General features: G+C 41.7%; 1 protein-coding gene across 5 annotated transcripts in view; it reads left to right on the top strand.

Annotated features, from left to right (window-relative positions):
• The window catches only part of LCP1 (lymphocyte cytosolic protein 1), a 58,057-nt gene that overhangs the window by 20,842 nt on the left and 20,127 nt on the right, over positions 1 to 17,088 (top strand). For 3 of the 5 annotated variants that reach the window (XM_089303664.1, XM_089303663.1, XM_089303665.1), the window contains exons 3-10: positions 429 to 592; positions 762 to 891; positions 2,236 to 2,368; positions 5,607 to 5,688; positions 7,216 to 7,381; positions 10,050 to 10,192; positions 13,070 to 13,165; positions 14,373 to 14,568. In XM_089303664.1, coding sequence (XP_089159790.1) covers positions 429 to 592; positions 762 to 891; positions 2,236 to 2,368; positions 5,607 to 5,688; positions 7,216 to 7,381; positions 10,050 to 10,192; positions 13,070 to 13,165; positions 14,373 to 14,568 — 1,110 coding nt within the window. Of the gene's footprint in view, positions 1 to 428; positions 593 to 761; positions 892 to 2,235; positions 2,369 to 5,606; positions 5,689 to 7,215; positions 7,382 to 9,591; positions 9,933 to 10,049; positions 10,193 to 13,069; positions 13,166 to 14,372; positions 14,569 to 17,088 lie in introns of those variants that run through there. The other 2 variants (XM_089303667.1, XM_089303666.1) reach the window with 2 other exon arrangements.

The raw sequence follows: 17,088 nt of genomic DNA, 5'->3' as shown, positions 1-17,088 counted from the left end.
AACCAGTGTGGTATCGGATAAAGGAGCTGGAGAACCTATTTTTGAAAGATGATATAGACTCCTTCCCACCTGTATTTTTTTTTCCTGGAAATTACCCCCAATATATCTTCCTATGCTTGGTTTCCTTCTCTTACTCTTTATCACTACATCTGTGACTGACCCAGGAGCTTCTATAAGGAGTTCTTTCAGATTCAATTGCCAGAACCTCTGCTTTGAGATCAGAACTCTTCTGTGGAAGTTGGAAGTGATGCTAATGCCCATATCCAATAGCAACAGGCCTCTTGTGAAGTTCTGACTCTTTCATAGGGTCAGGCCATGGCCCCCTAGTGATTGCCTCCCCGTCCCCTCACCTGCTCGCTAGTGCCCCCTTGCCTCTGTGCGCTCAGCCTGAATGGTCCCACGGCTTCAGTGCGTCCTTTGCGTTACAGATACCGATGGCAATGGATATATCAGCTGCAATGAGTTGAATGATTTGTTCAAGGCTGCTTGCTTGCCTCTGCCTGGGTACAGAGTAAGAGAAATCACAGAAAACCTGATGGCCACAGGTGATCTGGACCAAGATGGGAAGATCAGCTTTGATGAGTTTATCAAGGTGAGTGTATTTGAATACAAGGAGATGCATTTGAAACTTAGAACTTAATTCAGTTTTGAGAAATATAGACATTCCTTCCTATTCTTCTTGCTTCAAAATTCTATACTCTTTCCTTTGTGATTTTCTTGATCCCTGCTTGGTTTTCTCAAGATTTATTGTATTTTGGCAGATTTTCCATGGCCTAAAAAGCACAGAGGTTGCCAAGACATTCAGAAAAGCAATCAATAAGAAAGAAGGGATTTGTGCAATTGGTGGTACTTCAGAACAGTCTAGCATTGGCACCCAGCATTCCTATTCAGGTAGGCTCTGTTGATGGGTGGGAATCGGGTGGAGAAGGTCTCGGGATGCTGACGGAGCTGAGGGTTGGAAGAGAGGGAAAGGGGTAGAGAGAGTCCATGCCTACAGGGATTGTAACTCTCAGCTTGGTATTCAAACATAAGGGAGGCAAGCAGTGACAGAAGCCAGCACCACTTCATGGCCTCCTACCTGTTTTCCTGTGTGTCAGGGGGTCAATTCTTGGCACATGATATAGGAGCAGTCCTTTTTCGATGTAGAATCTGATACTAGATAATCTCACCAGCACTTAGAAAATAAAAAAGGCTGCCAACATTCCTTCGTAAATTTTATGCACAAAATCGGCTGCTCAGGTTTCTGTCTTTAGACTTCATGATTGTTCTGGACACCTGCTGAGGGGTCAAAAAATTGTGTTTTTATCAATTTGGAAGAAGCTTGTATATTGATTCTGAAAGCTACCATCCAACAGCATTAATGGAAACTTCTAGTAGCTTAAGTAGTGTAGTAATCTCACATCTCCTAAACCGAATTCTTTAAAACAGGTAGTTGATCTGAGAGATACCTGCCTGTGGTGGCTAAGACAAAGTGTAGCTTTTTATTTATGGATACAGGAATTTCCAGAGCCTTTGTTCAGTCAGATGTCCATTATGAGTCTGTGTGACACTGAAACATAATGCAGTGTGACACAAGCTGATGACTCGGGCTTCTTCCAAAGGACACTCGTTTTTAGTGACACACAATTTGAGAAAGGCAGTGCTGGACTATAAGACACAGCTTGAGTTTGTGTTAAAGCTTCTAAGACCTACTCATGGCAGCTTTCCTGATAGGAAAGAAATGTAGTATCACAAATGATTTCATTTCATTGCAACTTCACTGGAATTATATAAAGAAGTTCAGAGATAACTCCAAGTATTATCCATATCATACAACATTTACATCAGCAAAGCTACAGGAAGAGCCCAGTGTTTTAGCCTGTATGCATTGGATCACAATTATATTTGGAGTATATCTCTAGCACAAGTATTTATTATATATACATATACATACAATATAAATATAACTAGGTATATATTTGCTTCTAAATGTAGTATATCTGCAAATATATTTTATATAGTTGTTGCTTTGTTCTAAATCTGTATGTTTTATGATCTAGAATTAACACAGATTTGTATCTATTTCCCAAGTGGTTTGAGATTTTTAAAAGCCAATAAATGTGAGACATTGAGATAATGGACTGGATAATCTTGTAACGCTTCTCCTGGGTATAAGAATCTGAGCTCCCTGTGGATAATTTTGTTTATTTGAAACTTTCACTTTGCCAATGAGTCTTTGTGATCATTTACCTGCAGAGGAAGAAAAGTATGCCTTTGTCAACTGGATAAACAAAGCCCTGGAACATGATCCCGACTGTCGGCATGTCATCCCCATGAATCCAAACACCGATGATCTCTTTAACGCTGTCGGGGATGGCATTGTCCTTTGGTAAATAGCACTCCCTTCTTGGTTTCCTAAGAACTGCCTGTTTTATGGAGGAGAGCATTAATGTGTTTATCCTGGACCAACTTCCTCCGCTGCTCCACTGCTCCTGGAATGTATTTTCTGGTCTTTCTCTTTCCAGGACCAAGAGATCAAACTGGTTTCCACAGCCATTTGTATTGAAAAATATAAAAGTGATACTGCTTGGGTGGAGAGGAGGGATACACAGAACCGATAAATGTAGACATAAATAAAGATGAAAGTAACACAAGGTCAAAAGCAATTGTTTGGGGGCCTTTTTGCCATTTTGCTTTGTCTGAGCAAGGCCTATCATGAAAGCAGATAGACTTGAGAGTAGCAGCCCCAGGGGAGCTGAAGCAGACCATCCCAGTGCAAGCTGCCGACCTTCAGCCAAGGGACTTCTGGGTGTCACAAAAATACCCAGCTCCAGTCTGGAGGGCACTGGAGAAAGGGCGCTGTCTCCTCAACAGGTCTCTGAACACAGGGCTGTCCCATCAGGATGGTGGGTTTGCAAAGGCCGCTGTAGCAGTTGCTTTAACAGCTTCCCCGCCACTGCAGGCCACAGTGATTGTGAGATGGGTGGACAAGACATCGACTCCCCCTCCTGTGCACTGATCAAGAGAAATGCTATTTTTAGTGTTTTACTGAGTAAATTTCATCATGAAATTTCATGTTTAAAAGATTCAGGTGCTAAAAAAAAAAAGAAAAAGAAAGACCAAGTTCTGAATTGTCAACCCCTGGTTCTCTCTCAATGTTCATCTAGTTTTGCTTCCAACACCCTGTAACTCTTGGGTATGCAGCCAAAGACTGCATGAGTGGCTGCTGAGGCACCAGCAAACACACTCTCTCTCCCCCATGCACAGTCTGCTTATAGCTTATAACTGTGGCATTTTTGCCTTTTAGTTTCCTTTATGAGAATGCCCTTCCCAGCCCTCCCTCTCCTTTCTATTTACCATGGAGTTTTCTGACCAACCCACGCCCTACCGCCTCTCCCTTCACTGACTTCTTAAAAATTATTTAACTTTTTTTGAAAGGCAGAGTGACAAATTAAGAGGGAAAGACAGAGAGAGAGAGAGAGACAGAGAGAGAGAGAGAGAGAGAGAGAGAGAGAGATCTTCTACCCATTGATCACTACCCAAGTGGCCACAACAGCCAGGTCTGGGCCAGGTCAAAGCCAGGAGCAGGCAGCTCCATCCTGATCTCCCACGTGGGTGGCAGGGACCCATGCACTTGTGTCATCTTCCCTGCCATTGCAGGCATATTTGCAAGGAGCTGGTCTGGAAGCAGGGCAGCCAGGACTCAAACCAGTGTTCCTATGAGAGGCCACCATTGCAGGTGGCAGCTTAACCTGCTGTGCTGACTTTTAAAGGACATATTATTTGTAATGCTTTGTGAATTATTATGTTTTACTTTGAACTGCTAGATAATTTTTTAGCTTTTTTATAGAAAGCTTTTATTCAATAAATATAAATTTCATAAGTTAGATAACTTTTCATATCCATATATTTTATCTCTCTAATTAGACTTTGCAAGATAGGGATACCTTGTGTTTTTTTCTTTTGTTTTGATTTGATTTAATATTTATTTATTTGAAAGGCAGAATTACAGAGAAAGAGAGAGAGAGAGAGAGGAAGAGTGAGGGAGGGGGAGAGAGAGAGAGAGAAATGTCTTCCGTCTGCTGATTCACTCCCCAAATGACCTCAACAGCCAGGGCTGGGCCAGGTTGAAGCCAGGAGCCAGGAACTGCATCTGGGTCTCCCATGTGGGTGCAGGGGTCCAAGTACTTCAGCCACAGTTTTTCCAGGCACATTAGCAGGGAACTGGATCAAAAGTGAAGCACCTAGAACTTGACCTGCTGCCTTTAACAACAACCTGCTGCACCCCAGCGCTGGCCCAGATACTTTATAGTTTTAAAATCAACTGATTTCCCTACATGTTCCAGAGCTGCTAATTTTCTACTAGTTTTATATTTTTTAGCTAGTGATTCAAGAGCTGGTTTTGCCTAAATTTCAGTAAAGTATGTTTTATTTTTTTATTTTATTTATTTATTTTTACAGGCAGAGTGGACAGTGAGAGAGAGACAGAGAGAAAGGTCTTCCTCTGCCGTTGGTTCACCCTCCAGTGGCCGCCGCAGCCAGCGTGCTGCGGCCGGCGCACCGCGGGGACCCGAAGGCAGGAGCCAGGTACTTCTCCTGGTCTCCCATGGGGTGCAGGGCCCAAGTGCTTGGGCCATCCTCCACTGCACTCCCTGGCCACAGCAGAGAGCTGGCCTGGAAGAGGGGCAACCGGGACAGAATCCGGCGCCCCGACCGGGACTAGAACCCGGTGTGCTGGTGCCGAAAGGCGGAGGATTAGCCTATTGAGCCGCGGTACCGGCTGTTTTATTTAAATATATGGACACATGAGAGCGTACACACACACACCAAAGTTATGGAAATACTTCTATAAAGAACACCTACCAAAAAGGGTAATTCTGAAAATTTTTAGGAAAAAAAGTCAATGCTGTTTCTTATTAAAAAAAAAAGAAATAGTCACAGTTAGGGCTTTTAGAGTTTGTTAGATATAATTTTTTAGATATAATTTTTAGATATAATTTTTCAACTTCATTTCTTTAAATAAGATGATAGTGATCTAAGGAAATTTTTATGTGTTCCAAAGATTAAAATAATACTAACTTGAATAAAATCAATTTTTCATAAAAAAAATCATTGCTTGCTCTGGATATCTGATCAATGTGTTGGATTCTTAAGTGGGGGAAACTTTTTAAAAAGTATTGATAAAATAATAACTATAGAAGGATTTAAAATTATATGAATAGCTAAAGACATACATTTTGATCAGGCTTTAAACAGAAATGTAGACATTACATAAGCCAAGGGAGTATAGTCTTTTGCGTAGAGGTAATAATTTTCATTGCTAGTAAAGTAAAAATGCTCATGGGAAATTTGCCTTAATATGCTAAGGAAACCAGAATAATTTTGCAACTCTTTAGGTGGGTGAACAGAGTCCTCATTTCCTACCCCAGTGTACCCCTGTGGGTTTAGAAACATTGACTTTTCCACACATAGTTTGGATCTAGTCAAAATTGTGTAACTGATTTTGTGGCTGGATGTGGGATTGCACAGCAGATGCTGTCCTGTTCAACTAGGGATGCTAGAATTTAAAGCTGTTGGAATAGACTCTTACTCAGAAGGCTGCTGTCTTTTCATTGTTTCTCTTTCAGTAAAATGATCAACCTGTCAGTGCCAGATACCATTGATGAAAGAACAATCAACAAAAAGAAACTCACGCCTTTCACCATTCAGGTATGTCTTCCTACCATTCCCTTAGTATCAGGTTTGCTTGCAGTCTGTGAGGACTGTAACTGTAGAGTCAGCCCTTTGCAGGTGCTCAGACATGATTCCCGAAATCCAGGCTTTTGGTTGGTGATTTATCACAACTAGTGGGGACCAAAGGAAATATTTCTGCTTTATCTTTTACTAATATGGCAGGGGGGGGAGGAAGTTTGGGGGGATTTTAGTGACTAAGAGAAGGGTTGTATATTTTGGACACTTAGGAGTAAATTTCACACTGGCTAAAGATTGAACTCAGATTTTCCCTAGCAAAGTACCTTTGAGCTGATGCCAAATATAGCATTTTAGCCGAAAAGATAGGCCTTTCTAAGAAGTGAGGGGCATGAAAAACGGGAAGCACTCTGGCAGCCTTCACAGTGATATTGGCCACAACTCTGAGTGTAATAAATAAAACTTGTTTTTATTCCTTCAATTTGCTGATTAACTGGAACAGTAGCCAGCGCTCCTAAGCTGTGTTTCTCTCTATACTCTAATATTTTAACATCATTGTGATTCACTTGCTCAGAACCATGTCTCAGTTCTGAAATCATGTATGACATATCATCATCTATTTAGATTTAAGCAGCCCTATGTACTTTAAAATGCAAGTAGTAATGAAATTGAGAACAGTGATTAACATATATGAATGCATTTTATGTTAAATTTCCTGGTAATCTTGGCCTTAAGTAGAAACAATGCTTTTCACTCATCATTTGGGTGCTAGGCCAAGAAAGATAGTTTCCTTCCCAACTGTTGGGTGGCTTTTGCTTGGTTTGTAATCTGTCATAAAAACAACATCTATGCATCTCTGACATGGCTATCTCCTCTTTTATGGGTCCAAGAATAGTCCATAGACTCTAGACTGAAAGCCTTGTAGACTATTTTCCAACTGTCCGTGAGTTACATTACATGCATTGTTGTTAGTGATAAGCACAAGTAATCTCTACATGCATGTGTGTGTGTGTGCATGTGTGCACTCAACTTCACTGTCTCTTACGGATACTCAGTGAGCTGTCTAGTATAAATTACTCCTTCTTTTCCAGGAATTGATTTATATCTTCTTCATTTTAATACTCAATCTGCAAATGGACAACCTATTCTGTTACTCTCTTTCATGACCTTAATTTACATCAACAGTTGTCTTACTAATGACAACCAGTGACAAAACAGTGGCTTCCCTCGAAGGTGCCGTTTATTTCTGGATCATGGAGATGTTGAGGGTGTTGGTTTCAGAAAGAGCAAGATGGAAAAACATAAGACTTAGCTTCATGCTGACCACGATGGGCTTTCAACCTGGGTGCTGGTTTGATTGGCTGGACCACTGGGTTTTCTGTTTTAGGTATTATATGCTGCTTTGCTCAGTGTTAACACTAGTGAGAACCATGTCTCTAGACCTGTGAACTTTCCAGAAGGAAAACATTGTTGTTTTTGCCAATCAGTAATAATCACTTGATATCTACAAAGTCAAAGAACAAAATGTGCATCCTTTTTCTCTCTCAGGAAAATTTGAACCTGGCTCTGAACTCTGCCTCAGCCATTGGCTGCCATGTTGTTAACATAGGAGCTGAAGACCTGAAGGAGGGGAAGCCATATCTGGTCCTGGGACTCTTGTGGCAAGTCATCAAGATTGGGTTGTTTGCCGACATTGAACTCAGCAGGAATGAAGGTAAGAGCAAAGTCCCAAATGCTGTTAATGGCATGGCTTTCCATTAATGCAATGTGTTGGGGACTCTACACAGAAGATATATGGAATGCTCAAGATGGTTTTTTTTTTATTTTATTTAAGGTGTACAAATTTCATGTATTTAATATTTACAGATTTAGGAATATAGTGATACTTCCCACCCTACCCTCCTGCCCACCCACACTCCCACCCTTCTTCCTCTTCTCTCTCCTGTTCTTACTCTTAATTTTTAACAAATTTCTATTTTCAGTTTAGATTAAGATTAACCCTACACTAAGTAAAGAGTTCAACAAGTCAAATTTTTTAAGCTTTATTTTATGTATTTGAAAGGCAGAAATATGGAGAGAAAGAGAAAGAAGTGGGGGCAGGAAGGAAGGGAGAGAGAGAGATCTTCCATCTACTAGTTTACTCCCCAAATGGACATAATGACCAGGGCTGGACCAAGCCAAAACCAAGAGCTGGGAGCTCATCCAGGTCTCCCACATGGGTTCAGGGAACCAAGGACTTGAGTCATCTTCTGCTGCTTTCCCACACACCATTATCAGGAAGCTGGATTGGAAGTGGAGCAGCCAGGACCCAAACTGGCACCCAGATGAGATGCTGGCATTGCAGATGGCAGCTTAATCCTTTATGCCAGTATGCTGGCCCCAGGAATTGTCAAGTTTTGAAAACTATGGTTTTACTGAATCCATAATATTAATGTAATAGATGCTATCCACATTGACCAGACTTTAATAAATGACAGAGCAAAAGCTTTTTAAGACCACAGACTAATAATAATGCTTGTTTAGGGCGTATAACTGTCTTACTGTCTGGGACACCAACCTCAAGAGGTTTTTTTCAGAGCTCATTTTCTCTTCAGACACTTCCTAACAAATACAGCTATTTTTAACTTCATTTTGTGAAGCACATCACGTAAATGTGCTGCACGTACCAGATTAACATAAACTTGGTCTGTTTCTTATCAAGACTACAGAGGAAAATGTAGGTCATAGGGTACAGCACCAAGGTTATACAGGAGCCCTAATGTACTACATGAGGTCCATAGTTAGTTAGTAATATTGTATTGTATATGGGTAATTTGCCAAGAAGTAGATTTTAGATACTCTTACTATGAAAGAAGGAAGGAAGGAGGGAGAAAGGGAGTGAGGGAGGGAGGGAGGAGTGAAGAAAGAAAACTATTTGAGATGATGGGCATGTTAATTTGCTTGACTTTAGTAATGACTTCACTATCTATATCAGATTAAAAAATTATGTTATACACATTAAATATATACAATAAAAAAGAAAGACAGTAAAAAATACATTTATTGGGTTTTGAAGTTCTCAACTAAATAGGTGACTGCTGGTCTTACTCTAGTCTCTCTCACCATTCTATCTGCATTTAAACAGTGGCAACCCAACTGCTTAGAGTAGTAGACCTTGATAAGTATCACACAAAACACAATATTATCCTTTAGTTTTCAGGTTCAGATCCTACCAATATGAAATCTGTAGTCAAACCTGATGCTCAGGCACATGCATTTATTTTTATTTAAATATCCAAATCACAATAACCAGTGATAAATCCTGAGGCAGTGTTTTTAAAATCAATCTATTAAGCATAATATAAGGGGGAAAAATAGAGATTTTAAAACTCGAAAGAAAGAATATTGATTTGCAAATAACAATCTCAACTAAATTTAAACTTTCTGACTGAGCAAAAAACATTTCTCCGACTGGGAAATCATAGAGGAGAGTTGATTACATTGTTGAATTCCTCCAATTTTGCAGATAAGCATTTGAAATATACAACACCTAAGGGAATAGACAAGAGAACGTTGTCTTTATTTCAGCATTGATCTTTTGAAAGCAAAAATGTTGTCCTGTCCTGCAGTGTGGTCTGACAGGCCCAGCCCAGCGTTCTGAATCAATAATCTTGGCCATTTTGGGGACTCTGCCCTGATGTTCTTAAGCATAGCATTGAGATTCCTTGGGTGTGGGGAGCAACTCGGACTAGACTAAGTTACTGGAATTAAGACTTATTCTATGCATCTGCTCTCCCACAATATGGCGCTGGGAGAGGAGTAAACAGCTTCTACACAGCTGCCTCTCACCAACTTGACAAGCTGCAGGAGCTGCTCCTAATTGGAGGAGAGCAGCGTGCTCGGCATGTGGGTAGCAGAGTTGGGATTGGTGGAAGAGGACTATAAAGGAGGGGAGAGACAACATGCACCAGGAACATCTATCTGAAGGAACACCTGAGCAGCCCCCGAGAGAGCCGACTGGTGGTGTGCCGCTCCCCCGCGGAAGTGGGGAAAGTGGCAGGGGGGCCCGCCCCTCCACGGAGGTGGAGGGACGGTAGCCAACCCGGGAAGGACCAGCAGCAAACCCGGGAAGGGCCGAGCAGACAAAAGAACAGCGCAGAGTCCTGTGTCATTCCTCCACGAAGAGGGGGAGCGACACTTGGGTGCCTTGTATTTTCCATCTGAAAAACGGGGCTGGTAAACCAACTCACAATAGCATACATTTCTTTCCCAGGAATAATAATAAGGTGATACCCTAGGGAGACTGGGCTGCTGTCTTTAGCTTTCCAACAGAGCTGCACAAAACTCATGAAAATTCCCCCACCCCCTGTATTTATTTTTCTTCCATTTTTGTACTTCTTCAGCTCTGATTGCTCTTTTGAGAGAAGGGGAGAGCCTGGAGGATCTGATGAAACTGTCTCCGGAAGACCTTCTGCTGAGGTGGGCTAACTACCACCTGGAGAATGCAGGCTGCAACAAAATCAGCAACTTCAGCACCGACATCAAGGTAGGGGATGGCGCCTGCACGGGACTGGATACAGCTGGGAGCAGGGATTAGGCGTTAGCAGAGAAAAGACAGGGACACCAGATCTGGGCTCCTCTGCAGCTCCAGGGCTGACTTAGGTGCCGCTTTGGAGCCACTTGCTGTCCTTCCAAACTATGTGCAGCTCTAAACCAGGCCCACACCCAGGACTATCCAAAGTCTGAGCACAGCATCAAATGAGATGGGTCTCATGTGGACTTTCAGTATCAGGCAGAGCAGAGAAAGCTGTGAGATGGAGGGAGAACAAGACTTTGCACTGCTTTTGGAGTAGCATTTATGTAGGGCTGTATTGTGTCTGCTTTTATAAACAGGGGCATTATTAAGTGGCGTTTCCTTTTAAAACTTGAGAGGATGACTTCTATTAACACTAATAGCAACCGTGGTGTCTGTTACCTACTAGGTATTGTATATGTGTATTGGTTCATTTACCTCTCTCACTGTGCAGGTAAGGGAACTGAGTAATGAAATCCACAAGGGGAAAAATTGAGAGAAGCATACCGTGTGGTGTCCAGGTGTATGGAAAGCCCCATGTCGAGGTGAAAGGCATCAGCTGTTGGTACTGATGACAGCTGGACTGAGATAGAAAGAGCAGTTAGGAACACCAGGAAGCAGTCCCCTGCAGGAAATGGTGTGCACTGCTGTCATACAATATGAGATCTCCACTAATCAAAAATCAAAGAAATTTTCTCCAAAGGGCAGGAGGAAGAGAGATCACCAGATGTCCACCCAGGCATATAAATCTTTGAGTAGCAGCTTCCTGCTGGCCATACATTATGGACTCAATGGCATTAAGAGTTCAGGATCTGGCAGGCACAGTTCAAGTTAGAGCACAGCTTCTGGGTGGGAAGCCCCACATTCCTTAGGCTCTAAGCCAAGTTCATTTTCTAGCCATCCCTCCCTCATTGGTTATGAACATCCTTCTGGTACCACCAACCGAAGTAAGGTTTTTGTGTTTTTAAAGATTTATTTATTTATTTGAAAGTCAAAGTTACACACAGAGAGGAGAGAGAGAGAGAGAGAGAGCGTGAGCTTTTATCCACTGGTTTAGTCCCCAATTGGCCACAATGGCCAGAGCTGCCGCAATCCAAAGCCAGGAGCCAGGATCTTCTTGTGGGTCTCCCACGCGGGTGCAGGGGCCCAAGGATTTGGGCCATCCTCTACTGCTTTCCCAGGCCGTAGCAGAGAGCTGGATTGCAAGTGAAGCAGCCGGGACTTGAACCAGTGCCCACATGGGATGTCTGCGCTGCAGGCAGCGGCTTTACCTGCTGCGCCACAGTGCCGGCCCCCCGAAGTAGGGTTTAATGGGAACTGGCCATCATCCCTCCTGGTACCCAGCAATGAAGCCTTGTACTTTTCTGCCCAGATTAGGCTACTGGATCACAGCCATAAATTTACCTGATTTTTCTATCACTAAAAGGCTGTGTTCTTTGGAATCATAACCACTTGGGACTTTGGGAGGAATGTGAGATACTGAGGCTCTGGCAAGCCCAGCATTTGGCAGTGCTGTGTCTGCTCTCGGAGGGCAGGGCATGCTCCTGAGGTCAGTGCTGTAGAGTGTGTGCCTGAGTAGCCTCCCCGCCCTCCCCCCCCGCCCCCCCGCAGATGTCTTCACATCACATGAAATCAGCAAAGATAGGAAAGTGCGTCTAGAGTGAGTGGGAAAGGTTTATGGGCTTCATGCAAGTCTCCCACGTAGGTGCAGGGACCCAAGCACTTGGGCCATCTTCCACTGCTTTCCCAAGAGCATTATCAGGGAGCAGGACTGGAAGAGTGGAGCAACGGTACTTGAACCAGTATCCGTATGGGATTCTGGCATCACAGGTGGTGGCTTTATCTGCGAAGTCACAGGGGTGGCCCCAGTAGGCAGATTTTACTGGTGCCTAACCTAACACCTGCGTGGGACTTTGACTTCAAAATAGCTGCAGCAAGCACTAGGAGGAGGGAGAGTAGAAGGATGAAAAGTGGTTGCTGCAGGTGCAGGATCCAGGGCTTACATTCTCTTGTTGCATCTTTCTGTGTATGCCTCTGCTCCACCCAGACCCCGCCTAGTTTTAAAGAAACTACTAAAAAAGTAACAGCTGACTTCTTAGACTTTAGAAGACATTAAGATACTTTTAAGTGATTTACATAAATGACCTTAAAAACCTAGGTGCTTTCAATGATGGACAAAAATTACATTTTTAAGAATATGATTATTTGAATTCTTTGATCAGTAAACATATTTCTGAAATAGAACTTGAGAATTGCATGCCTCTATCCAACTGCTGTAACTGAATGTGATAATTGTCCCTGGCTCCTAGATAGCCATAAAATGCACTTGTTCTCTTAATATTTCTCCTTTGACATAAGGACTGCTTGTTAATGCTTCAACCTTCTATCTTTGAAATCTTTTTCTTTTGCTGATTGTCCATTTAAATGTGTTTATAAACTCTGCTTTAAACTTCTGCTTCCTTTTTCTGTCACCTTTTTTTAAATTGAACCTTAGCTGACTGACTTCTACAGCAATATAAAGGTATATATAAATTTTCCTGTATATAATTTAATACATGTAAATAAATTGCTTTTCTCCCTTAAGGATAACAGAACAATATGTGCTTCTGTGGGTTGCTTTCTGTGTGTGTCCTATATTTTTTATTGTTACATTCACTTTAAAAAGAAAAGGCCAATATACTATGCAGACAGAATATTCAAATGAGTGAATGTTTCTAGCTTTGTTAATTAAGTTACATTCTTGAATGATAATGGAAGAGGAAATAAAATGTTTGCTTTTGGGAAATTGTCATTCTAAGTGTGTAATGAGCTGTGCTGTTTTTGAAGTTGTTATTTCTTAATTTCTCACAGGACTCAAAAGCTTACTACCACCTGCTTGAGCAGGTGGCTCCGAAAGGAGATGAGGAGGGTGTTCCTGCTGTGGTGATTGACATGTCAGGCCTGCGGGTAAGGTCACACCCCAGGTTGTGTTGGGAGAACAGAATGCTGCCCTCCTACTGGCTGACATGCCACCCCCACCTCTGACTCTGGAGCTCCACGAATGTGCATTCCTGCTTAGAGCCCCATTAAATTGGTTGAACTCTTGACAGTTTTTGGGTAATAGTTGTAGAAAACTAAATCTGGAAATCAAGCAGTAAAGAAAGAATGGAAGAATAATAATTCAGCGCCATTTACCATGCCAGGCACTTCTGAATGTGCTCATCACGTAATAGGTTCCCCACACCAGAATAGGACTGAATCTTCACTCTTGCCACCACTTGTTCTTGAGAACTTGCCTGGCCTGTTTCTGTGCCTAAGTTATCATCCCTGGAGATAAATCCAATTTGTTAAGATTGAAGTGAACTTGTTTCTGAAAGAGGAGTAACCTTTATGAAATATATAGTAGTATTATTTTAAAAAGCATCATCTTAATAATTCTAGTGTAAAATTCTGTTTTCTGAATATTGCTGGTCTCCTGGTCTTAAGGTAGTCTTAAGGACATGTCTTAAGGACATGCTGGTCTTAAGGACACTGGACCATGGAGCTTTAGCCTTGTTATGAGTTGACTTACAAATGCCTGGAGATTCCCTAGAATTACTTGAGCACGCAAAGTGGGTGGGCTCAATCTAAAGTCTACTACAGCTAAGTTAATGTTATATATTTATCAATGACAACAGCTCAGTTGATTAAATTTATTTCATTTGGACTGCAAGTATCCCAACTCAATGTAGAAAAAAATAGTTATACTAATCAGATGTTCCTTTGTGAATAGGAACTTTGAATCTAAATTATTGATAAATTAACATTTTGTAGACAAAAATCTCAAGAAATCTGTGCAAGAAAATAACTAAAAGGAAACTTACTGGTCGAGAATAATTAAGATCTAGTTAAATGATGAAATTGTGGAAGCTACCACATTGATTTAAAACAGGGCAACCAACCACTCATCTGAAATGGTTCTACTGGATAGGAATGAGCAGTCCCGATTACTGAACTTAAACAATTCCTGTCGCTTGTGGCTTTCCGATTTCCAAGCAAGCGCACATAGATAATAATATGCTATGAGTGTCTGCATGAGATACACACAAAGGATTCCACTGAGATTCTGGTTTCCTTTCCCCTGTTCCTACCTGGAGAGCCCTGACCCAGCCTTGACTGTCCTATTTCATTGCAGGAGAAGGATGACATCCAGAGGGCGGAGTGCATGCTGCAGCAGGCGGAGAGGCTAGGCTGCCGGCAGTTTGTCACAGCCACAGATGTTGTCCGAGGGAACCCCAAGTTGAATTTGGCTTTCATTGCCAACCTCTTTAACAGATACCCTGCCCTGCACAAACCAGAGAACCAGGACATCGACTGGGGGGCTCTTGAAGGTTGGTAACCAGTTGCTTAAGATGTTTGAAAAAACTTTTGCAATTCTAATTCAATGGCACATCAAAAATCACCTCCCAAGAAAATGCAAAGCCCTTACACCTCCAAAAGGCCATCAATTCTCTGGTACAACAAAGAGAATAAATACATTAATCAAGTCAATTACAGCCAAGCAGGAATAATCAAACACCATTATATTACACTCCTTTATATAGGCTTCATCCATTATCAGCATTAAATGTTTTATGGAAGACAATGCATTTAATTATTGGACGAAATAAATCCCGAGTTCTGAAAACATAATTTATGTACTTAATGGACTGTGTTAATTCCTAGAGGCAAAAAACTGCTGCCACTAGCCATCTAAAAATGATATTTAACTTATGCTAAAAAGTTCTTACTGAGTGTCTTGCTTATATAATACTTTTTTATTTGGATTATGGGGAATACAGAGAGGTATTTTGAAGAAGAATCCCTGAGAGCTGTATTTTGCAAGTTAATGCCCTGTAATGAGACAAAAGCATATAGCTCTAGTTGGGTTCTACCTGATAAAAGGGCCAGAGAAATTTATTATTCTTTCTTTTGTATTTTTCATCATGAACTAGTCCCAATGTCGAGACAAAAAAATAAAGTGTACATTAGTATTAAATGAATGTCACGAAAGCAAGGAGATCCAGATGTGAAGTGTCGGTTGACCCACTTCCAGAATGTTCTGCTCTAGCTGGGAAGGCAATGTGATCCCTGTCCAGCGCTGTGGCATTTGTATCACTTGATAAATCCTGGTCAGGGATCTGTGGAATTTGTTGATTCCCAAGTCTACCTATGAAGCCCACTAATCACTCATGTCTAGCCACCTCTGGGACATGTCTGATTGGATCTTTCTCTCTTTTGAAATGCAGCATAGCAAAACAGAATTGATCACTTCTCTTCCCTGCCTCATCGCTTTCCACCCCACCTTCAATCCCATCTGCTTCATTCCCATTAATCTTACTATTTGTTTTTCTTTAGTTTCCAAAACTGAAAACCTTGGGTTCTACTGTAATGTCTTTTTCTCCACCCCTAAATCTGTTCAGTTAGCAGATGCTAATAATTCTTCCATTACAATGTATTCTAAAATTGCTGTTTTTCCTTTCTGCTTGTCTGGTCTCTTATTAGCTCATACACCAATTATTTTAATAGGTCTTAGAAATCTATTCCTCCATTTATCAAACACTTGAATGTGCCCACATGTTAGTGCCAAACACTATCCCCTCGTGTGTTTAATTTAAATGCATATTGCCTTTCAGTAATTCTGCGTACTGCTGCCAGGCACATTCTGGTCTGCTTCCATTATATGTCTGTCTTGCTCAAGAATTTATTATAGTCATAAAAAGAAAGAACCCATAATGACTGGCACTATCTAATCTATCAGCCTAAATTTGCCACCTGTCATTCAGAGACCCCCGGTTCTTGTTGCAGCCTCTAAACAGCCTTATCTCTGTGACCCCTACAACAGCTCTCTGACGTACCAGTTCCTGGTGTTCTTAACCCATTAAACCCCACATTTTCAATTCTGCAAATATTCTAGCAATATAATATTTATTTCGAAGTATTCTAAGTTGTGTGTTTATTGTTCATTTTAAGTTTTCTTTAAGATTTATGTATTTATTTGAAAGTCAGAGTTAGAAAGAGAGAGGAGAGGCAGAGAGAGAAAGAGAGAGGTCTTCCATCTGATGGTTCACTCCCCATTTGGCCACAACAGCAGGAGCCGCACTGATCCAAAGCCAGGAGCCAGGAGCTTCCAGGTCTCTCACGTGGGTGCAGAGGCCCAAGGACTTGGTTCATCCTCTATTGCTTTCCTAGGCCATAGTAGAGAGCTGGATTGGAAGTGGTCTCGAATGGGCACCCACATGGGATGCCGGTGCTCCAGGCCAGGGCGTTAACCTGCTGAGCCACAGCGCCAGCCCCTCATTTTAAGTTTTGATAGGTGTCCTAAATATAGGATGATGGTACATAACAGGTTAATGATGATCGTGCCTATTTCTTCCTTTCTGTTCATATTTGCCCTATTTCCTGTTCCAACCCCTCACCATTCCTTCCAAATCTTCTACTCTTCCCTTGTTTCACTATTCTTAGAAGGTGAGGTTCTAATTCCCCACCGTCCAAATGTTCCTTATACTATATATTCTTTCCCTTGCCTCAACTCAATTACCAGATACATCTGCTTCACAGGCAAGTCTTCTGGCTTGTGTGATCTCTGTTTGATGCCTCAAGCTCTTGTTTTTTACAGCAAGCATGTGAGTGTAAGCCTTTGAGGGCCAACTCAACAGTTACCTTACACAGGGTACTGCACGTTACTAATAGATGCTGTAAAATGCTTGTTGGATTGAAATATAAAAAAAAAAAAAAAACCAGAATAGCAGACCTCATCCAAATTCAATAGTTCAATTAATTTATTTTTCATTCTATTTTTGGCTTTTATTGCAGCCTCTTTAGTTGAGCTTTGATCATAAAAAGGCATGTTTTCTAGGGGCCTAAAAGAT

This window comes from Oryctolagus cuniculus, chromosome 9 (assembly GCF_051225735.1).
Source record: "Oryctolagus cuniculus isolate XC-2025 breed Fujian yellow rabbit chromosome 9, ASM5122573v1, whole genome shotgun sequence".
Taxonomy (NCBI): Eukaryota; Metazoa; Chordata; class Mammalia; order Lagomorpha; family Leporidae; genus Oryctolagus; species Oryctolagus cuniculus.
The sequence above is the reverse complement of the archived record's forward strand: the minus strand, read 5'-3'. Positions and strand labels throughout refer to the sequence as shown.